General features: G+C 39.3%; 1 protein-coding gene and 1 long non-coding RNA gene across 7 annotated transcripts in view; both read right to left on the bottom strand.

Moving 5' to 3' along the window:
* Positions 1 to 18,178, bottom strand: part of SCAMP1 (secretory carrier membrane protein 1) — a 104,536-nt gene extending 86,358 nt beyond the window's left edge. Inside the window, exon 1 of one of the 6 annotated variants that reach the window (XM_082378325.1) lies at positions 17,924 to 18,178. In XM_082378325.1, coding sequence (XP_082234451.1) covers positions 17,924 to 18,139 — 216 coding nt within the window. In that variant the 5' untranslated portion in view covers positions 18,140 to 18,178. Of the gene's footprint in view, positions 1 to 17,578; positions 17,874 to 17,923 lie in introns of those variants that run through there. The other 5 variants (XM_082378320.1, XM_082378321.1, XM_082378319.1 and 2 more) reach the window with 5 other exon arrangements.
* Positions 5,842 to 17,501, bottom strand: LOC309622572. The gene is made up of 2 exons (XR_014240988.1): positions 14,220 to 17,501; positions 5,842 to 13,901 (listed from the first exon to the last, which is right to left on the bottom strand). It is a non-coding gene; the product is annotated as an uncharacterized lncRNA (long non-coding RNA).
* Positions 18,179 to 20,560: the final 2,382 nt, after the last annotated feature.

The following is a 20,560-nucleotide window of genomic DNA, read 5'->3' as shown; positions in this document are numbered from 1 at the left end:
TATATATATATATATATATATATACATTCTTTTTTTAATATTCTTTTCCATTATGATTTAGCATAGGATACTGAATATAGTTCTCTGTGCTATACAGTAGGACCTTGTTTTTTATCCATTCCATATATAATAGCTTACATCTGCTAATCCCAAACTCCCACTCATCCCTCTCCCAACCCCCTCCCCCTTTGCAACCACAAGTCTGTTCTCTATCACTTCTTAATTTAACTCTAATTTCACCTTCTCGCTCCCTTCCAATTTAAAAGAGAGGGAGGAGAGTACAACTCTAATTTAGCCTTTATTTTTCTTAGTGATAGATATTCCCCACAGTTCTAAAGTTTAAGCCAACTTGACAAAACCTATTTAAAAAAAACAACAAACCTCTCTTTATATACAAGTTTCATCTCTTCCCATCTTTTCTCAGGATTACCCTATCAGTTACCCTTTTCTCTCATATGTTCATCTGCTTCCTCTCAACAGGATGCCTCATATCTACATTTCAAGTCTCAATCATCTTTAAAATGCACACAAGCAAAGAAAAACAAAAGCATTCCTTCAGTCACTCTCAAGCTACTATCAGCCCCCTTCTTTCTTTCCACTTCTCCAACTCCCACCCCACACTCCCTTCCCATTAGCTGCCAGTATTTCTCACATGTAAACTGCAATGGCCTTCTTACTGTTCCCCCCCCATCTTCTGACCCCTTCCCCCAACGTATTCTTCACAGTGATCCAGGATGAGCTTCTCAAAATACAATCTTGCCCATGTCACACCTACAGATTTGATGAATGTGAAGAGAACAAACATATATTAAGTTTGGTTTATGCTCTCAATAATCGAAGAGCATATTTTGGGCCTATGAAACTTTACAAATCTTTGGGAATGGACAATGAATAACTAGTAAAATCACTTATGGGATAGAGATTGCAAAGATGGGTAAATTCTTACCATCCACATGAGTGACTGCTAAGGCATGAAGACAAGCTTTAAACCAGTGATAACCATTGACATTTTTATCACACACAGCTAAAGCCCACTACTGCTGTAATATTATATTTTACTCACATAGACCTTTGCTATATAATGTAGTGGCCACTAGCCACATGTAGCTCTTGAAATATATCTAGTCTAAATTGAAATGTGCTGAAAGTATAAAACATACCATGTTTTTGACTTCAAAGCACAAAACAATGTAAAATATCAATAACTGTTATGTTGATTATGTGTTGAAAGATATTTTGTATATACGGGGTTAAATATATTATTAAAATTAATTTCACCTGATTTTTTTCCATATGGCTACTGCAAAATTTTAAATTACATGTGGCACAAATATTTGCATTCAACAGTGCTGATCTAGTCATTATAATTTATTCAAGAATGGCTAATAATTTCACTTTCATCCATTTGGGCAAATTCAGTATGTTACAAAAAGGAAAACAAACTCAGACTTAAAGCTAAATTCCCTCGAAGTTTTTCAAAATTACAAAAGATGACAAGAGACCTGATCAGAAGTTTTCCAAGCCAACGTTTTTATACAACACAGTAGCAGACTTTCACCATACTTTTTCACTTTCCTCACACTTTTTCACGAGATACCAGAAGACAATAATTTAAATATTTTTAAAAATTTAGAAAAAAAATGAATATTTACAATTCTATCAAGGAAACCTATGGGAAATTGAAGACAGCTAAAGCAAAGACAGACTGAAGGAGAAAGAATTCATCTAGTTTAGCACAATACTAGATTTTTTAATTATCTCATATAATCCTCAGAGCACCCCTATGACTTAGATTCTATATCCTTTCTTTCACTGCTGAGAATACTAGCTCAGAGATATTTAAGTAATTTGCCCAAAGTCATATAGTTAACAAGTGACATGGTCAAGATTCAATTTCAAATCTGATTCCAAAGACCAAGTTTTTAGAAGAAAATCTGATAAAGAATACAAATTTATGTTTCAAACAATATGTCTTCAAAAGAAAAAGGCTGAATTAAACGCTGCATTGCTCCACAAAACTTAATTAAAATACTCAATAGCTCTGCTTAATCCAATCAATACTACACACTAGACTAGGCAACTTGATTAAACGAGAAAAGTCCCAAACTAGGGGCTATGAGAAGTGCTACCTTCAGAGAATAAAATTTTTTTCCTACTCTATACTTCTCAAAGCTATTGTAATCATATGAATTTAAAAGACACTAAGAATTTCAAGGGGGGAGGGGGAACTACTACAAGAAGCCATTAAAAATCTCAGCAAGATTCTAAAACAACATTTAGCAAAACTTCTATAACTCATTATAAGGAGTGCTTAATAATCACTAGGAATTATTCAATAAATCATGATGTTGAAAAATTGATATTCATTTTCACTGCAAGTCATGACAATCTTAACTCAAACCTGAAAGAAACTCAAAACTAATTTTTTATGGACCAAATCGCTCCTTAGTAAATTAGAAACAACTGAAGCAAACACACCCAAGCAGATTTACCTCATAAGTGCAACTTAAAAGTTAACAAACCACACCTTAAATTGCAATTTTTGTCCATGTTAACACCAGCATTAAGTGCCAAAAAAAAATATTATTTCACTACCTAGCCCCTCTACATTCTAAAGGAAGAATTCTTTGGAAACAAAACCTAATTTCTGAACATTAATATAATTTGGTGAAAATTTCACCCAGATAATTAATGATCTATGGAAGGGACTTAAATAATATAGAAAGCAAGAAACTCTAGTTTCTTAGCCCACAGTCAAAATGAAAGTAAGAGACCTGGTGTTTTCTATTCTATATTATATTGTGTATATATATGTTCTATTTTATATTGCCAACAGCACTCTGAACAGTTGCTTTAAGAAATCCTCTATCCTTATTAAAGCCATTCATGAAATAGTTTTCGTCCAAGTTCTGTAATTCCTGACTAAACTTAGAACTATTAACCTCTGTGTCTGAATGTTCCCACCTATAAAATGAGGGAGGCAAACTATAACAACACCTAAGCTTTCTGCCTCCGACTCTGCATTCAGGGGAACTGAGGCTATAATACTGACCAATTCTTCTTTCTCCTTCAAAGCACTTAATCGCACATTATGTCTCCCAACTCAAGTGTGGATCCTTAACATAAGGGACTTCTTCATCTCTCTATTCCTAGTGACTATCACAGTGTCTGATTCACTTTCAGTGCTCCATAAATTTTTGGCTAAATAAATAACCTACTCTTGTTCCATCTTCAATGATAATAACCTCTTGAAGACAACTGAATTTGAAACTGTTTAATCTCTAATACGATCACAGCAATTACACAAAAACTTTAACTATAAAGACCTTATCAAACTGGAAAATACTACAGTTTAAATATAATGGTGATAAAGACTGAGACTATGCTTGACTTGTTTTTCAAATTATGCCACTGGATCCACATTAACCATCTAACCAAAATAACAGAAAACAGTCCACTGGCAAAAGAATTAGCAAATGCCTTAAGATATCACTAAAGTAAAGGGGTCCTACAATTCCAAATTGCATATTTATTATGTGGCACCATTTTTGAGCTACATGAACTACATGAAAGCCAGACAAAAAAAGACAATATGTCTAAAGATAGAGCAGTGGCTAGAAACCTGAACAAATGACTTCTTAAACCAACAGGGTAAAGAACTGAACATTAAGATAGTATCAAAGTGTCCTACATTTATAATAAATCCTTAAGAAAGATTTTAAAAGTTAAGTAACTTTGAATAAAGAACTGACACCTCTGACCATATACAAAAATTAACTCAAAATGAATCAAAGCCCAAAATACATGCACTAAAATTATAAAACTCTTAGAAGAAAACACAGGAGTAACTCTTCATGACCTTGGGTTAGACAATGTCTTCTTAGATATAACACCAAAAGCACAAGCAACAGAAGAAAAAACAGATAATTGGACTTCATCAAAATTTAAAACTTTCCTGCTATAAAGTACACCATCAAGAAAGTAAAAAGAGGGCTTCCCTGGCGGCACAGTGGATAAGAATCTGCCTGCCAATGCAGGGGACACAGGTTCGTTCCCTGGTCCAGGAAGATCCCACATGCCGGGAGCAATTAAGCCCGTATGCCACAACTATTGAGCCTGCGCTCTAGAGCCTGCACGCCACAACTGCTGAGCCTGTGCACCTAGAGCCCGTACTCCACAACAAGAGAAGCCCACCGCAATGAGAAGCCTGTGCACCCTGATGAAGAGTAACCCCCACTCGCCGCAACTAGAGAAAGCCCGCACGCAGCAACTAAGACCCAACGCAGCCAAAAATAAATAAATAAATAAAATTTTTTTTTTTAAAGTAAAAAGACAACCTACAAAATTGGAGAAAATTTTCACATATATTTGATAAGTGACCTGTATCTAGAATATATATAAAATACCTTCATCTCAGTAGTAAAAAGACAACAATTTTTAAATGGGCAAAGGATCTGAATAGACATTTCTCTAAAGAAAATGTACAAATGGCCACTAAGCACATGAAAAGACACTCAGCATCACTAGCTATCAGGGAAATGCAAATCAAAACCATAATGAGATACCACTTCACACTGCTAGAATAGCTATAATAAAAAAGACAGTATTGGCAAGGATGTCAAAAAACTAGAATCCTTATACTCTGCTGGTAAGAATGTAAAATGGTACAGCCATTTTGGAAAATACTTTGGCAATTACCAAATGACCTAGCAATTCCACTCCTAGGTATATATCCATATGTCCACTTGTAAAAAAAAACTTGTACAAATATTCATAGCAGCATGTTTCCTAACAGCCAAAAGTTGGAAACAACCCAAATTTATATCAACTGACAAATGCACAAATAAAATGTAGTATATCCATGCAATGGAATTATAATTTGACAATAAAAAGAAATGAAGTCCTGATACATGCTGTAATATGGATGAACCTTAAACACATGATGCTATATGAAAGCTACCAGTCATAAAGACTACATACTGTATGATTCCATTTGTATGAAATGTCCAGAAAGAATATTAGTGGCTGCCTAGTGCTGGAGAAGTTGGGAGGGAAATGGGGAATGGCTGCTATAGGGTATGGGGTTTCTTTTTGGGGTGATGAAAATGTTCAAAAATTGATAGTAGTAATGACTGCACAACTGTGAAAATACTAAAAATCACTAAACTGTACCCGTTAAATTGGTGAACTGTATGGTATATAAATTATATCTCAAAGTTGTGTTTTAAAAAGATAATCAGATGTAACATTTCTTGGAAGAAATGTTGCCAACCAGCTATAAATCCATATGTCTTCAAAATCTAAGTACCAAATCACTCACTGCCCTCATTAAATAGAGAAACGCTCATTAGGAAAGTAAAAAGGGATGGGGTAGGGGGATTGGCAAACGGAGACTACACTGACACCAGAGTTTGAATACTTACAAACTGGATACTTTATTTTAGCATTCTATTATATGGAATCATGAAAATTTCTTCTGAAATTTGAGAAATTGGGTAGCTAAAAGAGCTAGGTGCCCCAATACTAATGCACAGACATAAAAAGAAAAAGGCTGATCACAAAGAACAGGAAAATATTGGTCATATGTCTGTTCAACTGACTGCCAAGCTCAAATGACCACTAATGAATGAGCCACTGAACTGATATCCTAAGGATGGGAGGACATCCTTTATTTCCAATAAACTCTCAAGAGATTTTTGCAACAAAAAGTTTGTTTTATCATACATAGTGGTTCTCCACCAAGATTAATGAGTTTTCTGTCATTCATATTAAATACTGAAATAGCAAAACAATTACCGCTAAATGTGGCAAGCAAAGACCTGTGAAAAAATTTTAGACGTCTCAGTATTTTGGTCATATTAAAGGCAGTCAACTTTTTTTTTTTAACATCTTTATTGGAGTATATTTGCTTTACAATGGTGTGTTAGTTTCTGCTGCATAACAAAGTGAATCAGCTATACATATACATATGTCCCCATATCTCCTCCCTCTTGCGTCTTCCTCCCACCCTCCCTATCCCACCCCTCTAGGTGGACACAAAGCACCGAGCTGATCTCCCTGTGCTATGCAGCTGCTTCCCACTATCTATTTTACATTTGGTAGTGTATATATGTCCATGCCACTCTCTCACTTCGTCCCAGCTTACCCTTACCCTTCCCCGTTTCCTCAAGTCCATTCTCTACATCTGCATCTTTATTCCTGTCCTGCCCCTAGCTTCTTCAGAACTTTTTTTTTTTTTTTTAGATTCCATATATATGCATTAGCATACAGTATTTGTTTTTCTCTGACTTACTTCACTCTGTATGACAGACTCTAGGTCCATCCACCTCATTACAAATAACTCAATTTCATTTCTTTTTATGGCTGAGTAATATTCCATTGTATATATGTGCCACATCTTCTTTATCCATTCATCTGTCGATGGACACTTAGGTTGCTTCCATGTCCTGGCTACTGTAAACAGAGCTGCAGTGAATACTGTGGTACATGACTCTTTTTGAATTATGGTTTTCTCAGGGTATATGCCCAGTAGTGAGATTGCTGGGTCATATGGTAGTTCTATTTTTAGTTTTTTAAGGAACCTCCATACTGTTCTCCATAGTGGTTGTATCAATTTACATTCCCACCAGCAGTGCAAGAGGGTTCCCTTTTCTCCACACCCTCTCCAGCATTTATTGTTTGTAGATTTTTTGATGATAGCCATTCTGACGGGTATGAGGTGATACGTCATTGTAGTTTTGATTTGCATTTCTCTAATGATTAGTGATGTTGAGCATCCTTTCATGTGTTTGTTGCCAATACAATACATTTTGGAGAAATGTCTATTTAAGTCTTCTGCCCATTTTTGGACTGGGTTGTTTGTTTTTTTGATATTGAGCTGCATGAGCTGCGGCAGTCAACTTTTAAATGTAGTGTGCACGGGCTTTCTCTAGTTGCAGAGAGTGGGGGCTACTCTTCATCACGGTGCACAGGCTTCTCATTGCAGTGGCTTCTCTTGTTGCATGGGCTCTAGGCGCGGGCTTCAGTGGTTGTGGCTCGTGGGCTCCGGAGCACAGGCTCAGTAGTTGTGGCACACGGGCTTAGTTGCTCCATGGCATGTGGGATCTTCCCGGACCAAGGCTCGAACCCATGTCCCCTGCACTGACAGGCAGATTCTTAACCACTGCGCCACCAGGGAAGCCCCCAGAACATTTTCTTATGAAATGAATTCTGGCTAAATGACCTACTCTTGTTAACTTAGTGGTTAAGCTCTTCAGACCAGTACTTAAAATCATACCACCAAATCCAAATCTACAACAATATATCCATGAGGAGAAAATGTTCAGAGTTCCAACTGTGACACCAGGGATTCATCTCCTGCTAGCTTCCCATGATGTCAAAAAGTAATCATAATCACAACTTTAAAAAATATTAGACTCAAATATAATAAAAAGAACACTAGATATCCTTTTCAAAAATCATCAACATTAAACAACCAAGTGTACAACTTTCCAACATTTAAACAAAGTTTACATCACAAGGTGATTTGTCATAAAAATAAAATGAGCTCTCATTATTATTACCCTCAGTTCAAGTTGTGATATATAATAGCTTCTAAAATCCCCACACTTTGTAAGACAACCAGTAATTTCTATGTTTTGTTTTTGTTGCTATTTCTGTTAATAGCAAAAGTTTAAAAGTTAATAAAAATTAGAGTCTGCCTTAGGAAACATAGGCAATTTAGGAATAAAATAAACGAGAAGAATAAATAATCACATGTTGCAACCAAAGATAATCTTGCACCATAATTTATTTCCTTTATCTGTTATTTTAAGAGCTTCCCATCTTTGTCTTAATTCAAAAGCTAAACTTCTGGAACTATAAGAAATGTAAAAAAATAAAAAAATAAATACTGAAAGCAGAAAAATTAAGCAATTTGCCTAAGGTCACCTAGCTAGGAGGCGGACAAGTAAATCTAGGCTGCCTGGTTCCAAAGCCACCCTTTTACCAACTCCCCGGGGCCACCTCTGTAAACTTCATTAACTTCTTCCTCTAAGTCCCCAGCACCAGGCTAAGAACACAGAAATGTTTGTCTGCAATATATATAGCTCATAGAATATTTTCTTATGGACTGAACTGTAAATGGTGGTTAAGTTCCCCTGAGATTCAAATATAAACATTTCCATAAAATTTTTTTTAATCAAGTAGAAAAAGCATACTTCTTTGAAGCTTAGGGAATACATTAATTTACATTTTTATAATATGCCACTTACTTGTAAGCAATTCACTAAAATTTATGACTATTTGAGATGCCAAAAATTAGGTATGCTAGGCCATAAATAAAACCACAAGACTGGCTAAATCAACCCAAAAGAAGCATCAACAGCTTCAGGAAAATTGCTAAATGGTAGTAAAATTACACTAGTACACCAGCCCCTGCCGTGACTGGCCCATATTCTTGATGCTTTTTTCCTATCACCGACCACCTTCCACATATATTCCACATCACTATATGAGAATTCTAACCACCATTGGAGGGTTCCCACAGATAAAATGACTGCCAGTAGCATATATACAACTCTGCCTTTGCTTATTTCTCTTGAACAAAGTGGAAACATCCAGTATTTGTTGTGTATATATTGTTTTTTCTATGATATGCATTGTTTTGGCTGTGTTTGATAAGAAAAAATCTTTAATAGCTACATATACTAAATCACTTGCATTCAAATGTCTGATTTATTTTTCTTCTATTAACAATAAATTTAGAATTATAATGCATACCTATCACAAATCCTTTCTTCCTAGTTTGATCTCACCAATACTCAAAATGCACTACACCTTATAATATACACTTATTCCTTGCTTTATTCTTTTAAGAGGTTCCAACAGTTCTGCTGATATGCAAAAAAAAATTCAGTAATTCATCTGTACTCTGTAAAATAAATGGAAGTGTTTCTTTTAAAGAAAAAGAAAAGTATCAAGTTGGTAATATTGATGTATTTAGAATTACATTCTAAAAACAAGTATAAAACCCACTATTACACTTTTTTTTTTAAGTTTTGAAACAAGCAGAGATTAGAAGGAGTTGCAACACTAGCTCTGGCAATTTGGGAAGCTGGGAAAGCTAATAAATATACTCAAGGGACTTCAGCAGGTATTTGGGAGCCATTCTGCATGAAATACGAAGGGCTTTTTTAACTAAAATATTTCATTTCTTTTGCAAGAACACAGATTAAGAATAGAGATTTTTCAACGAGGGTGCCAAGATCATTCAAAGGAGAAAGAACAGTCTGTTCAACAAATGGTGTTGGAACAACTGGATATCCACATTCAAAAGAATGAAGTTCGACCTTACTTCACACCCTATACAAAAATTAACTCAAAATGAATCATAAAGCTAAACGTAAGAGCTAAAACTATAAAGCTCTTGGAAGAAAACACAAGGATAAATGTTCATTACCTCAGGTTTGGCAAAGGATTCTTAGATACAATATCAAAACAAAAGCCACTAAATATAGATAATTTGAACTTAATCAGAATTTAGAACTTTTGTGCTTCAAAGGACATTAACAAGAAAGTAAAAAGGTAATCGACAAAATGGGAGCAAATATTTGTAAATCGTATATCTGGATAAAGGACTTATATCCAAAATATATTAAAAAAATCACTTACAACTCAATAATAAAAAGACAAATAACCCAATTTTAAAATGGGCAAAGGATCTGAATAGACATCTCTCCAAAGATGATATACAAATGGCCAATAAGCACATAAAATATGTTCAACATCATACAGTCATCAGGGGAATGCAAATCAAAACCAAAATTAGATACTTCACACTCACTAGGATGGCTAGAATTATTAACAGGTAACAACAAATGTTGACTAGGATGTAGAGAAAGCGGAACCCTCATACACTGCTGGCGGGAATATAAAATGGTGCGGCCACTTTGGAAAACTGTCTGGCAGTTCCTCAAATGATTCAACATTGTTACCAGAAGACCCAGAGATTCTACTCCTAGGTATATACCCAACAGAAATTAAAACAAGTGTTCAAACAAAAACTTGTATACAGATGTTTATAGCACCATTATTCATAATAGTCAAAAGGTGGAAACAATCCAAATGTCCATCAACTGATGAACTGGCATTACTAATTCTTATAAGCACCCCATGCCAAACGCCAGGGAGAAGGAGATTATTGAGATTGCTATCTGCATACACACTTAAAAGGATTTCTTGTGGCATTTCTTGCACAGGGAAGAAACTTGGTACAAAGTCAAATCCAACCAACCTCCACATCACATCGTTTTTTGTGCCCATACCTATTAAAAGTTGGGAAATTTCCTTCTTGTGATTTAAAAACATCCCATAGCGTTTGGACTTTCATTACCACCAAAAACTAAGTACAACTTTAATTATATCATGTAGAGCTCTTCTATCATTTTTATCTGTATTCGGTCTAAATACAGGTTTTTTTCTTTTTTCATAAATTTATTTATTTATTTTTGGCTGTGTTGGGTCTTCGTTGCTGCGCGCAGGCCTTCTCTAGTTGCAGTGAGCAGGGGCTACTCTTCGTTGCGGTGCGCAGACTTCTCGTGGTGGCTTGTCTTTGATGTGGAGCACGGGCTCTAGGCGCACAGACTTAAGTAGTTGTGGCACGTGGGCTCAGTAGTTGTGGCTCGCGGGCTCTAGAGCACAGGCTCAGTAGTTGTGGCGCCCGGACTTAGTTGCACTGTGGCATGTGGGATCTTCCCGGACCAGGGCTCAAACTCGTGTCCCCTGCATTGGCAGGTGGATTCTTAACCACTGCACCACCAGGGAATTCCCTAAATACAGGTTTGATTCTTTTTTTTTTTGGCTGCATTGGGTCTTCATTGCTGTGCGCAGCTTTCTCTAGTTGTGGCGAGCGGGAGCTACTCTGCTGCACAGGCTTCTCAGTGCGGTGGCTTCTCTTGTTGTGGAGCACGGGCTCTAGGTGCGCGGGCTTCAGTAGTTATGGCTCGTGGGCTCTAGAGCGCAGGCTCAGTAGTTGTGGTGCATGGACACAGTTGCTCCACGGCATGTGGGATCTTCACCGACCACAGATCGAACCCATATCCCCCGCACTGGCAGGCAGATTCTTAACCACTGAGCCACCAGGGAAGTCCCTGCAGGTTTGATTCTATCACTATTTGGGCAAGAAGATATTACTTTGCATTTACCTTTAGGCAATTCTGGTTGAAAGAAACAGACTCTGCACACAGAAAGAAGGATGCCAGGTTTCACAGAGGCTGGAATTCTTCAAAACATGGCAATATCTCTTGTAGTTCAAGAGCAGCTCGAATAAGGGACTGGAATTCTATAAAATGACCTCAGAAGCCCTGGTCAGACGATTCCTACTCCAGTGCTTCATGATTTGCATGATAGATAATTTGGCTCTTTCCTCATGTCTTTCCGTGGTTATTCCCACTACAACTACCTGACTTTTTCTCTGTGCTCTCAGTTCACGTTCCTGAGAAAGATAGCTCAGTTAACTATCACTGTTCTTGTTGGGGCAAAGTTTTTGGACCAAGCGATCTTATCTGCTCCTGATCAGCTCAAAGACTGGCTTCTGCTTGATAAGATCAGTCAGCTAAGCCCAGCATGGCAAGCATCACACGGTAAAGGACATGATCGCCTATGTGTAAGTAATCACTTCAGGCTGCTCCCTCAATAGATGCTGGGGCTCAGAGCATAGCGTCCTAGAACATAAACCCTCTTCCCTGAGATGATCAGACTCAATTCCAATATCCAGTAGATTAAAACATGAGAGAATTTATGCATTCACAAAATGGTCCATAAGGGTACAAAAATGTAACAATTAGAGAGTTTTAAAGTAGAAAAAAAACTTGAGACACAAATCTCTGCCTTAGCATCTGTGACAGGTCATTGAAATTCTGTTTGAATTCCTTCAAGTACTGGGGAACTCCATACCAAAAGAGCATTGTCAGGCTATTCTAATAGATTTTTTAAAATCTTTATGTTAGGACAAAATCTATTTTCACATAAACTCTGCCAATTGGCCTTTTTTTCCTGAAGCAAGAACAAATTTATTCATTCAACCAACTAAGAACCCTTCAAGCATCTGTATATCTCAAACTTCCCTTTAGCCTTCTGTAGACTAAACCCATTGAGTAAACTTAATTTTCCTAGGACTTGATTCCAGACCCATGGTCATTCTGTCTTCTTCTTGGGAACAACCTATCTTGTTCAAACCAGTCCTTAAATATGCACTTGGAACTGAAGACAATATTCACTGGATGGACAAGAACAGAATACTGTAGATTCATTTTTAAGAACTGGTCACTAACTTCATTAATCCAATATATATTTTCAGGAACTACATAACACTGTGATTCATATTAAGAAAATATCCAGTAAGTTTCCTGGATCTGCATTCGACACTAGTAAATATTAACTGCACTCCAAAAAACCTTTGGTGGTGGGGGTGGGCATCAGCAAAAGAACAGTTTATATTCAAAATTTTCACACTCACCATCATTTCTGCTACAATTATTGTTAAAGCCAAGGACCTAAATAAAACATGCTCAAACACTAGTTTTGTTTGTCATTTAGCATTTGTGAGAGGTACCCCGCCCACACTAGCAGCCTCCCATTGTACCTGCCTGGGAGCTTACACTGCCGTAGGAGATACTCAATCTAGACAAAAGGTTTTCACATATCTTAAGAGCTTTGATCCACAGCACCCTGACACTATACCCTAAATAAAGAAGAGTGTCTCAAAAAGAATTACAGATGTGTTTTAAGCGATAGTGTGAACCCAGATAAGATTAACAAATTGTTAAGAGAGTTGTATCAGCCTGGACTAAAAGAAACAGAGACATTTCAAATTGAAAAGAGGTTTCTGGACTCCCAATTTTCAATGGGAAGGAAGCAGACTGAAAATACTACTCAGTTACAAACTGGGGTAATTTACAGAAAAGAAGGACTTCTCAGAGGGTAGAGCCAAAAGCAGAAGAAAATAAGATTAGAAAAAGACTTCCAAGGCAGTAGAACTGGGGCCTAATCAAAGAACTCTCAATGCCCCCCAAAGCAGGGGACCCTGACTAATGAGGCTGGCTGGATTTCAGACCTGCTATTTGCACCAGCGACTGCTACGTGCCTCCCACTCCTCCTCCATTTGATGGGAGTTCTACTGAGGTTATCCTGTACCTGTCTCACCATTTTACACTGGGTTTATCTTTTCAGTTCCTAGGTCTATATCAAGAGGGACAGAGTTCCTTTCATCAAGATGTGAAGTCTAATCCTCCCACTCCTTTTCTGAATCTGGGCTGGTTTTGTGGCTTGTTTCGACAAAAAGAATGTAGCAGAAGTGAACTGACTCAAGAAGCCTTGTGGCTTTCACTCTTGTCCTCTTGGAACACTGCCGCTACCACGTAAAAAGACCAGGCTATTCCTAGGAAAGGCCACATGAAAGAGCACCAATCGCTGCCCCTATTGACAGCCCCAGGTAACTGCCAGGTACTTGAGCAAGGACATCTTAAACCATCCCACCCTAGTCAAGCTGCCGGATGACTGAAGCCACATGAGTGACTCTAGACAATAACATTTAAAAACAAACTGTCCAGCTAAATGTAGCTCAAATAACAAAATACTGAGCAAATAATTTTTGTTTCAAGCCACTACATTTTGGGATTACAGTCAATCGTCCCTTGTTATAAGCAGGGTATTGGTTCCAGGAGCCCCCTTGGATACCAAAATCCTCAGATGCTTAAGTCCCTTATATAAACTGGTGTAATGCAGTCGGCCTCCGTATCTGCGGATTTTGCATGTATTTGTTACACACCAATAGATAACTCGGAGGTAAATTAAATAATGATGCATCTTAATTTGATGAAATATAATCAGCAGCTCAATGGACTCCTTTTTAAAATATCGACCTGAGGACTTCCCTGGTGGCGCAGTGGTTAGGAATCCGCCTGCCAATGCAGGGGACACGGGTTCGAGCCCTGGTCTGGGAAGATCCCACATGCCGCGGAGCGGCTAGGCCCGTGAGCGACAACTACTGAGCCTTGCGCGTCTGGAGCCTGTGCTCCGCAACAAAAGAGGCCGCGATAGTGAGAGGCCCGCGCACCGCGATGAGGAGTGGCCCCCACTTGCCGCAACTGGAGAAAGCCCTCGCACAGAAACGAAGACCCAACACAGCCAAAAATAAATAAATAAATTTATAAAAAAATATATATATATAAAATATCGACCTGAGGAAAACAGAGTGGGAACTCATGCAGTTCACATGAACATAAAATACCATAGACCATAAATTACTACCACTATGCTCCAGATTAATGCTGAAAGATAAAGAAAAAAATCCTTTCCTGTTGCTATCCAATCTCCAGTCTTAAAATTTTAAATGGCTAAGGGAAGAGTGGCATCCACTTTATTGTAAATGAAAACAAAATGGGTAGCATCCTTGAATTATGGGTCTCTTTTTTTTTTTTTGGCTGCGTTGGGTCTTCGTTGCTGCGCGCGGGCTTTCTCTAGTTGCAGCGAGTGGGGGCCACTCTTCGTTGCGGTGCGCAGGCTTCTCATTGCGGTGGCTTCTCTTGTTGCAGAGCACGGACTATAGGCCTGCGGGCTTCAGTAGTTGTGGCTTGCGGGCTCTAGAGCACAGGCTCAGTAGTTGTGTGCACAGGCTTAGTTGCTCCGTGGCATGTGGGATCTTCCCAGACCAGGGCTCGAACCCGTGTCCCCTGCATTGGCAGGTGGATTGTTAACCAGTGCACCACCAGGGAAGCCCATGGGTCTCTTTTTAAGACAAAGTTTTCAATTTTCAACTTCAACTAAACTCTTAGGATACCACTGATATTACTGCAACTAAAAAGATAAATAAGAACACTGAATTGTACGCCATTTTAAATAGATTATTTCAATAGAGTAGAAATAACTTTTGAGGCCAAAATAAAATGGACAGTTGCTCAATTTTAATATAGAGTTCTTTTATTAGGGAGGAAGCATGTGAAGTGACAAAGCACTAGGATTCAGACAACCTGGGTCTACTCTTAGTAGGGTGACCTAGGCAAACCACTTAATTATTTTTAGCCTTGATTCCTCAACTATGACCCGCCAAACAGCTATTAGCACTCTAGAAGATTCAAAGGTAACATGAACTTCACCAAATTAATAAGCTAAGAACAATATCGTCAACTATAATTAAATACAGTTCCTTGAATTCCTATTAATACTACCTATTGTTATCTAATTAAAGGCACCATGCACTGAGCACTGATAACACACTAAATGTATGTTCACCTAATCCTATTAACAATCCTATGGAGCAGGTACTATTGATATTATTCTATTCTACATAATAGTAAACTAAAGGTATAGAGGGGCTAAGTAACTTTCCAAGGTTTCACAGCTGGTCAGTGACAAAGCCAAGATTAAATGCAGTTTTGGGTTTTTTGTTTGTTTGTTTGTTTTTTAACTCTTGAGCCAAAACTTTTAAATACTACATGAGAGCCTCAAGTCCAAGCTCCAAACACAAAACAAGAATTTTGGTGAAATAAATGCAAACAGAGAGAATATATAGTGCCATCAGCAACTGACTAGGAATCAGGTGATCTAAATTCCAATGCCAATTCTGCACTACCTACACTTCGATGTAAGACAATGGGCAAGTTAGCAAGTTAGCAATGGAAATCAAATAGTTTTTAATCAAGAAGAAATTAGGATGGTTGCCAAATGTGAAATATATATTTTGAAAATATGAACTTTACTTTTGAATACTGAAATATTTCAAATATTGAAAATAAGAACAGATTTGAAAAGAAAGATGACAATAAGGTAACACAAAGATGCACCTGGGAACTTTTTATATTTAAGTAGAGAGGACCAGAAATGCTATTTCAAAAATCACATTTACATAGAAGGAAACCAACAGTAGAAAGAAGAAAGACTATGCTATAAATGTAAAGCTTTACTTTGAGAGGAGGAAGGGCAGCTGAATTTAAGTAGAAAAAGGTCAGATACACAATGCTCTGACAGTCACCGAAAATAGGGAAAGATCATAAACAGAAACGTGTACAACGAAGTCTTCTTTAGGCCTAAATTATCCATCCTTTGAGGCATTTTATGAACCTAAATAATCACTGTCCTCTGAATGCACCCACTTATAAAAAACAAAAAAGTTTATAACTTTATGCCACAATGAATGAATATTTAAAGCTACTTTTGGGTTTAGAATTATTACAGCAACCATATGTACAGCAGAAGAGGAAAGTGTCATGGCAACATTACATGTCACAAAAAAGCGGTCTGGGCTGAGAAGCCGACAATGTCTTGCCCTAACAAGAGAACTAGCTATGTAAATTAAGCCAGGAAATGGAATGACAGAACAGAAAATAGCCAAACTGTCAGATGCTGAATAAACAGCATCAATGAATTATTCGAATTAGGAAGAGCTAACAGGTTCTTAATGTTATACCTCAAAATATTCTAAAATAAAACCCATTTGGCAAGTTATGAGATGTCTCTTTAGAATGTTTATGATTTAAGAATAATCCGATTTTCCACAACATGGGATGATGGAATACTAAATATTAAACTTCTGAGGGGAAAAAAATTCTACTCAAAGTATAACCATATCATGTTTAAAACCTGAAAGTTTCAGGCCAGGTGTAGAGAATTTTCTTAAGTGATATTAGAGGCAAAGCAATAGTTGACTGAGTCTATTCTACATTTCTACAGTGAGTCAAGCTATCAATAATAATCATAATCATTTAGTTAAGATAATCCTCCATGAAATTAACAGGCGAACAATCAGAAGAGGGATGTTTTTCCTTTTCTAGAACTCTTAATAAGAGATAAAACCAGGAGTAAAAAGAAGAGATGTAAACTCAACAAGCCAGAAGTGACCCTTGTATGACCACAAATTAAAGTTACTATTGTACATAACCAGGGGAAATTAACCAACTTCGAGCACTAGAAACAAATTACACGTGCTAAACAACAGCACTCATTAAGAAACCTGGAGTGGTACTTTTTAAGATATTTATATAGACGTTGCATTAATTTAGGCGCAGATAATGAACACCTTAGCCGTCTTCCTTTGCCGGTTTCTATGCCAAGCCCTCTCGAAGCTGGGATCCAAAAGGTAGACTCCAAGAAAGAAAGAAGCTCATGTGGGAAATGGTATCCTCATACAGCCCAGAGAACAGCTGACGCACAAGGAGCTTGGAAAATATCCCGTCGTTTACCTTACTAAGAGCGGTTAGGAAGGAAGATGATCGTCCACGTGCACTATTGTTTCCAGGTGTGTTTATTTATATTTAACTTATGCTTTGATATCAGTACCCTCAACCTCAGGGAAATGGCGGGGAGGAGGGATGGCAGCGCCGCTGGTGGCACCTGGGCGCAACACAAGTTTAAAAAATAAAAACAAAAACCTTTTATTTTTAATTGCAGCGTACTCGGTGCCCTCACCTCTCCTCCACATCTCTGCCATCACCCACGCAGCTCCTCTCAGCGCCGCCTCGGGTCCCCATGACAACCCCTCCCGAGGGTGAGCCCCCCTCCGCCGCGTCCCGGCCCCCGCCCCTGCCCGGCCAGCCACACTTACCTGACAGGTGACAACTCCACCTGCTCTAAGCTCTCACTCTCCCCGCTCCCGAGAGGCGGGCCGGGAACCCCGAAGCCCTGGGAACCCTCACTCCCGGGCCAGGGCACGACCCTCTCCAGTCGGGGACGCGGGGAGGGCCGGCCGTATGGGGAGCTTGGTAGGTTCCACTCCGACCCCAAAACGAGTGACGCGTGGGCCCTAGCGCAACCCCCCAGAGGGGTGCGGCGGCCCCGAGCCCCTGTCTAAGGGGCTGAAGGGGGCCGAGTGGCGGGCGCGAAGGAACTTGTCGGTTTAAACAAACAACGACGCGTCACGGTGGCGGGAAATGCTGGGGACGACGCTCACCTTGAAAGGGTTGTTGAGATCCGGGTCTGCAAACGGGTTACTATCAAAATCCGACATCTCGCGCTCGGCGTCACCCACTCGACCCAGGCGCAGAGAGAGAGAGAGAGAGAGGAGGCGAGGCCGCCGCCCCCCTGCGCGCTCACGTCGCCGCAGCCGCCGCCGAGCAGATCCGGTTGCAGCTCGCGAGGCCACCCAGCCGGCCGTGCCACTGAGCATGCCCGGTGCGACGGGCTGCCGGACGCCGGCGCCGCTCCTAGTTCGCCATCCCGTTCCTCCGGGCCGTACTCCAGCACTCCGGGCTTTAAGTACGACCGAGTAGGAACTAGGGGCGGAGGAAGCTGGGAACGGTGGGAGGAGCGCGGATGTGTTCTGTGCTAAGCGCATTTTGAAGAGCGGAGCGTCTAGCTGGACTTGGTTGTGTTATCGATTTAAAATCGGCGCCGTGTGGCCGAGCATGACTTAGGGGAGAGGTGGCACTTTGTGGGCAAGAAAGACGTACACTGAGACCACTTCCCCAGGTTGGGAAGGCAGCTTGGGACGCAGGCTGCACACCTGGGGAAGGAGTGGCAGCTTAACTGGGCTCAGAGGCGCGGAGACCTAGAGAAGCTCCGCACCTGTATCCACAGATAACGCCCGCTGGGGCCTTGTTCTCACTAATGAATTTCGCACACCCCTGATTCCACCTGGGAATCCCTGCCTCCCGTCTTCCGGTTTTTTCCGACTCTAGGTTGCTGCTAAATCACGGAGACCAGCCTTGGTGCTACCGATTCGGACTGGCTCCGCAGACGTTTGGGAAAGAGAGATTCAGTACCAGGGTCCGGCCCTTGGTACCATTCTCCAGAATCTGCAAAATGGCTACTTCTCCAGAAATGATCGCGGGGTGGCACAGGTCTAAAGATCAAGGCCCTTAAGTTAATGTTAGTGGATGACAAAAAGATGCCGTTTTTGTTTTCTTTCAAGCATTCAGGCGCAAAATATACACTTCTGATTTTTTCCTATCCACTACCCAACACCAGAGATTACCAAAAAATGAGTATGTGTGTGGAATTTATTTGTACCATTCATTGCCCCCCCCTTGAACTTAATGAGGGGGCATCTCTTTCCCCCCACTACCCCCCCCACCCCCGCCACCTTCCTTTTGCTCTAACAGCAAAACACTTAGCAGATAAAGCTATAAAAAGCCAGAATTATTTTCACTTGATAGGTACCTAAGAATTGGAAGGAACTAGAGTTAGTCTTCTTGGTCTTCTTGCACTATTCAAAATTATCTGGGAAATAGTTTCTCCCCACTGTGAAAACACTAGCTAGTGACGATAGACAAAAAAGCACATTTGCTGTAATCTCTCTTTGGCGGGATCCAGGTTGGGATATATGACAAAGAAGCTGCTTCTAGGCAGCCGACTAGGACTGTCAACTAATAAGTGACAACAGACTGGAATGATCGTGGCCGAGCTGCAAGATTGTGGACATGAAAAAGAGCAAACCATCTATTGTGCTTGCCCTCCTATCCTCAGCAGCTGCCAGGAGTCTAGTTTATAGCTGAGTGCTCAAAATATGCGTGGGGTTCAAATCCCAATTTTGATACTAGTTGTGCTACCCACGTCACCTCTCTGAGTTTGTAAAGGGTTATTTAAGAATTAAATAAGAGAGAGAAAAGTGTCCTGCATGTATATAGTGCCTAACAAATACTGTTGAATGTTTGAAAATGCCAAGGGAGCCCAGTCCATTGTTCTTATGTGTTTTTCCTCATGGCTCCTGAGCTTGACCTTGCCCAGCTGATCGACTTCTCCCACCACTTTGGCCCTCACTCCCTCCACCTGTCCTCCAAATGACTCAAATAATCAACAGCTATTTATTATGCATCTACTATGTTCCAAGACAATGAAGATCAGCTGAGCCTGCATTGCAGGATGGAAATTTCCAACCATGCTGTGTTTACAGCTAATGATATTAGCACTTAATGCAAAGATTTACAGATTTCATTGTTACAGAATCACTTGGAATATTTGTTAATGATGCACCTCTCCATATCTCCTATCCCTGAGATTTGACTTTACAGTAGGGGCCATGGATCTGCACTTTTTATTCTATTTTTAAATGTCTTTATATATGAATATATTCTTTTACATAAATGCATAAATGGGTTCATAGCATACACACTAGTGTTTTCACCTTTTTAAAAATCTTTTTATTTTTTGTCCTCCTTCTTCTCTTCCCTATGTTAACAACCCAGTATGTTCCTTTCAATATTCTTATAATACTGTATATCTACAAGCACATAACATAACTCACATAATCATATACAAACATATAATACATATTCATGCAGACATGCTTATACATAGTCATACAGAATTTTGGTATTGTCTTGAAAAAAAAGGGATCATTTTTCTTTTTTTGCAACTTGTTTTTCTCACTCAGTGGCAGTTTCTCAGTGAGAGGGGAATTGACAAAGAGACAGTCTAAAGTTTCTTACCCCAGTACACCACGTAAATATTATCACTTTTTATGTGTTCCATTACTATAAAGGTGGAAACTGTTAGGAAGCATAGCTTAATGGAAATCCCTCCAAATCAACAACTACGTGTCTAATTTATTCTTTTTAACAATTACAAAATCAGCATAGTTAAAGGACCC

The sequence above is a fragment of the Balaenoptera borealis genome (genome assembly GCF_965194805.1).
Source record: "Balaenoptera borealis genome assembly, chromosome: 2".
NCBI lineage: Eukaryota > Metazoa > Chordata > Mammalia > Artiodactyla > Balaenopteridae > Balaenoptera > Balaenoptera borealis.
Note: the sequence above shows the minus strand (reverse complement) of the source record. Positions and strands in the feature narration are given on the sequence as shown.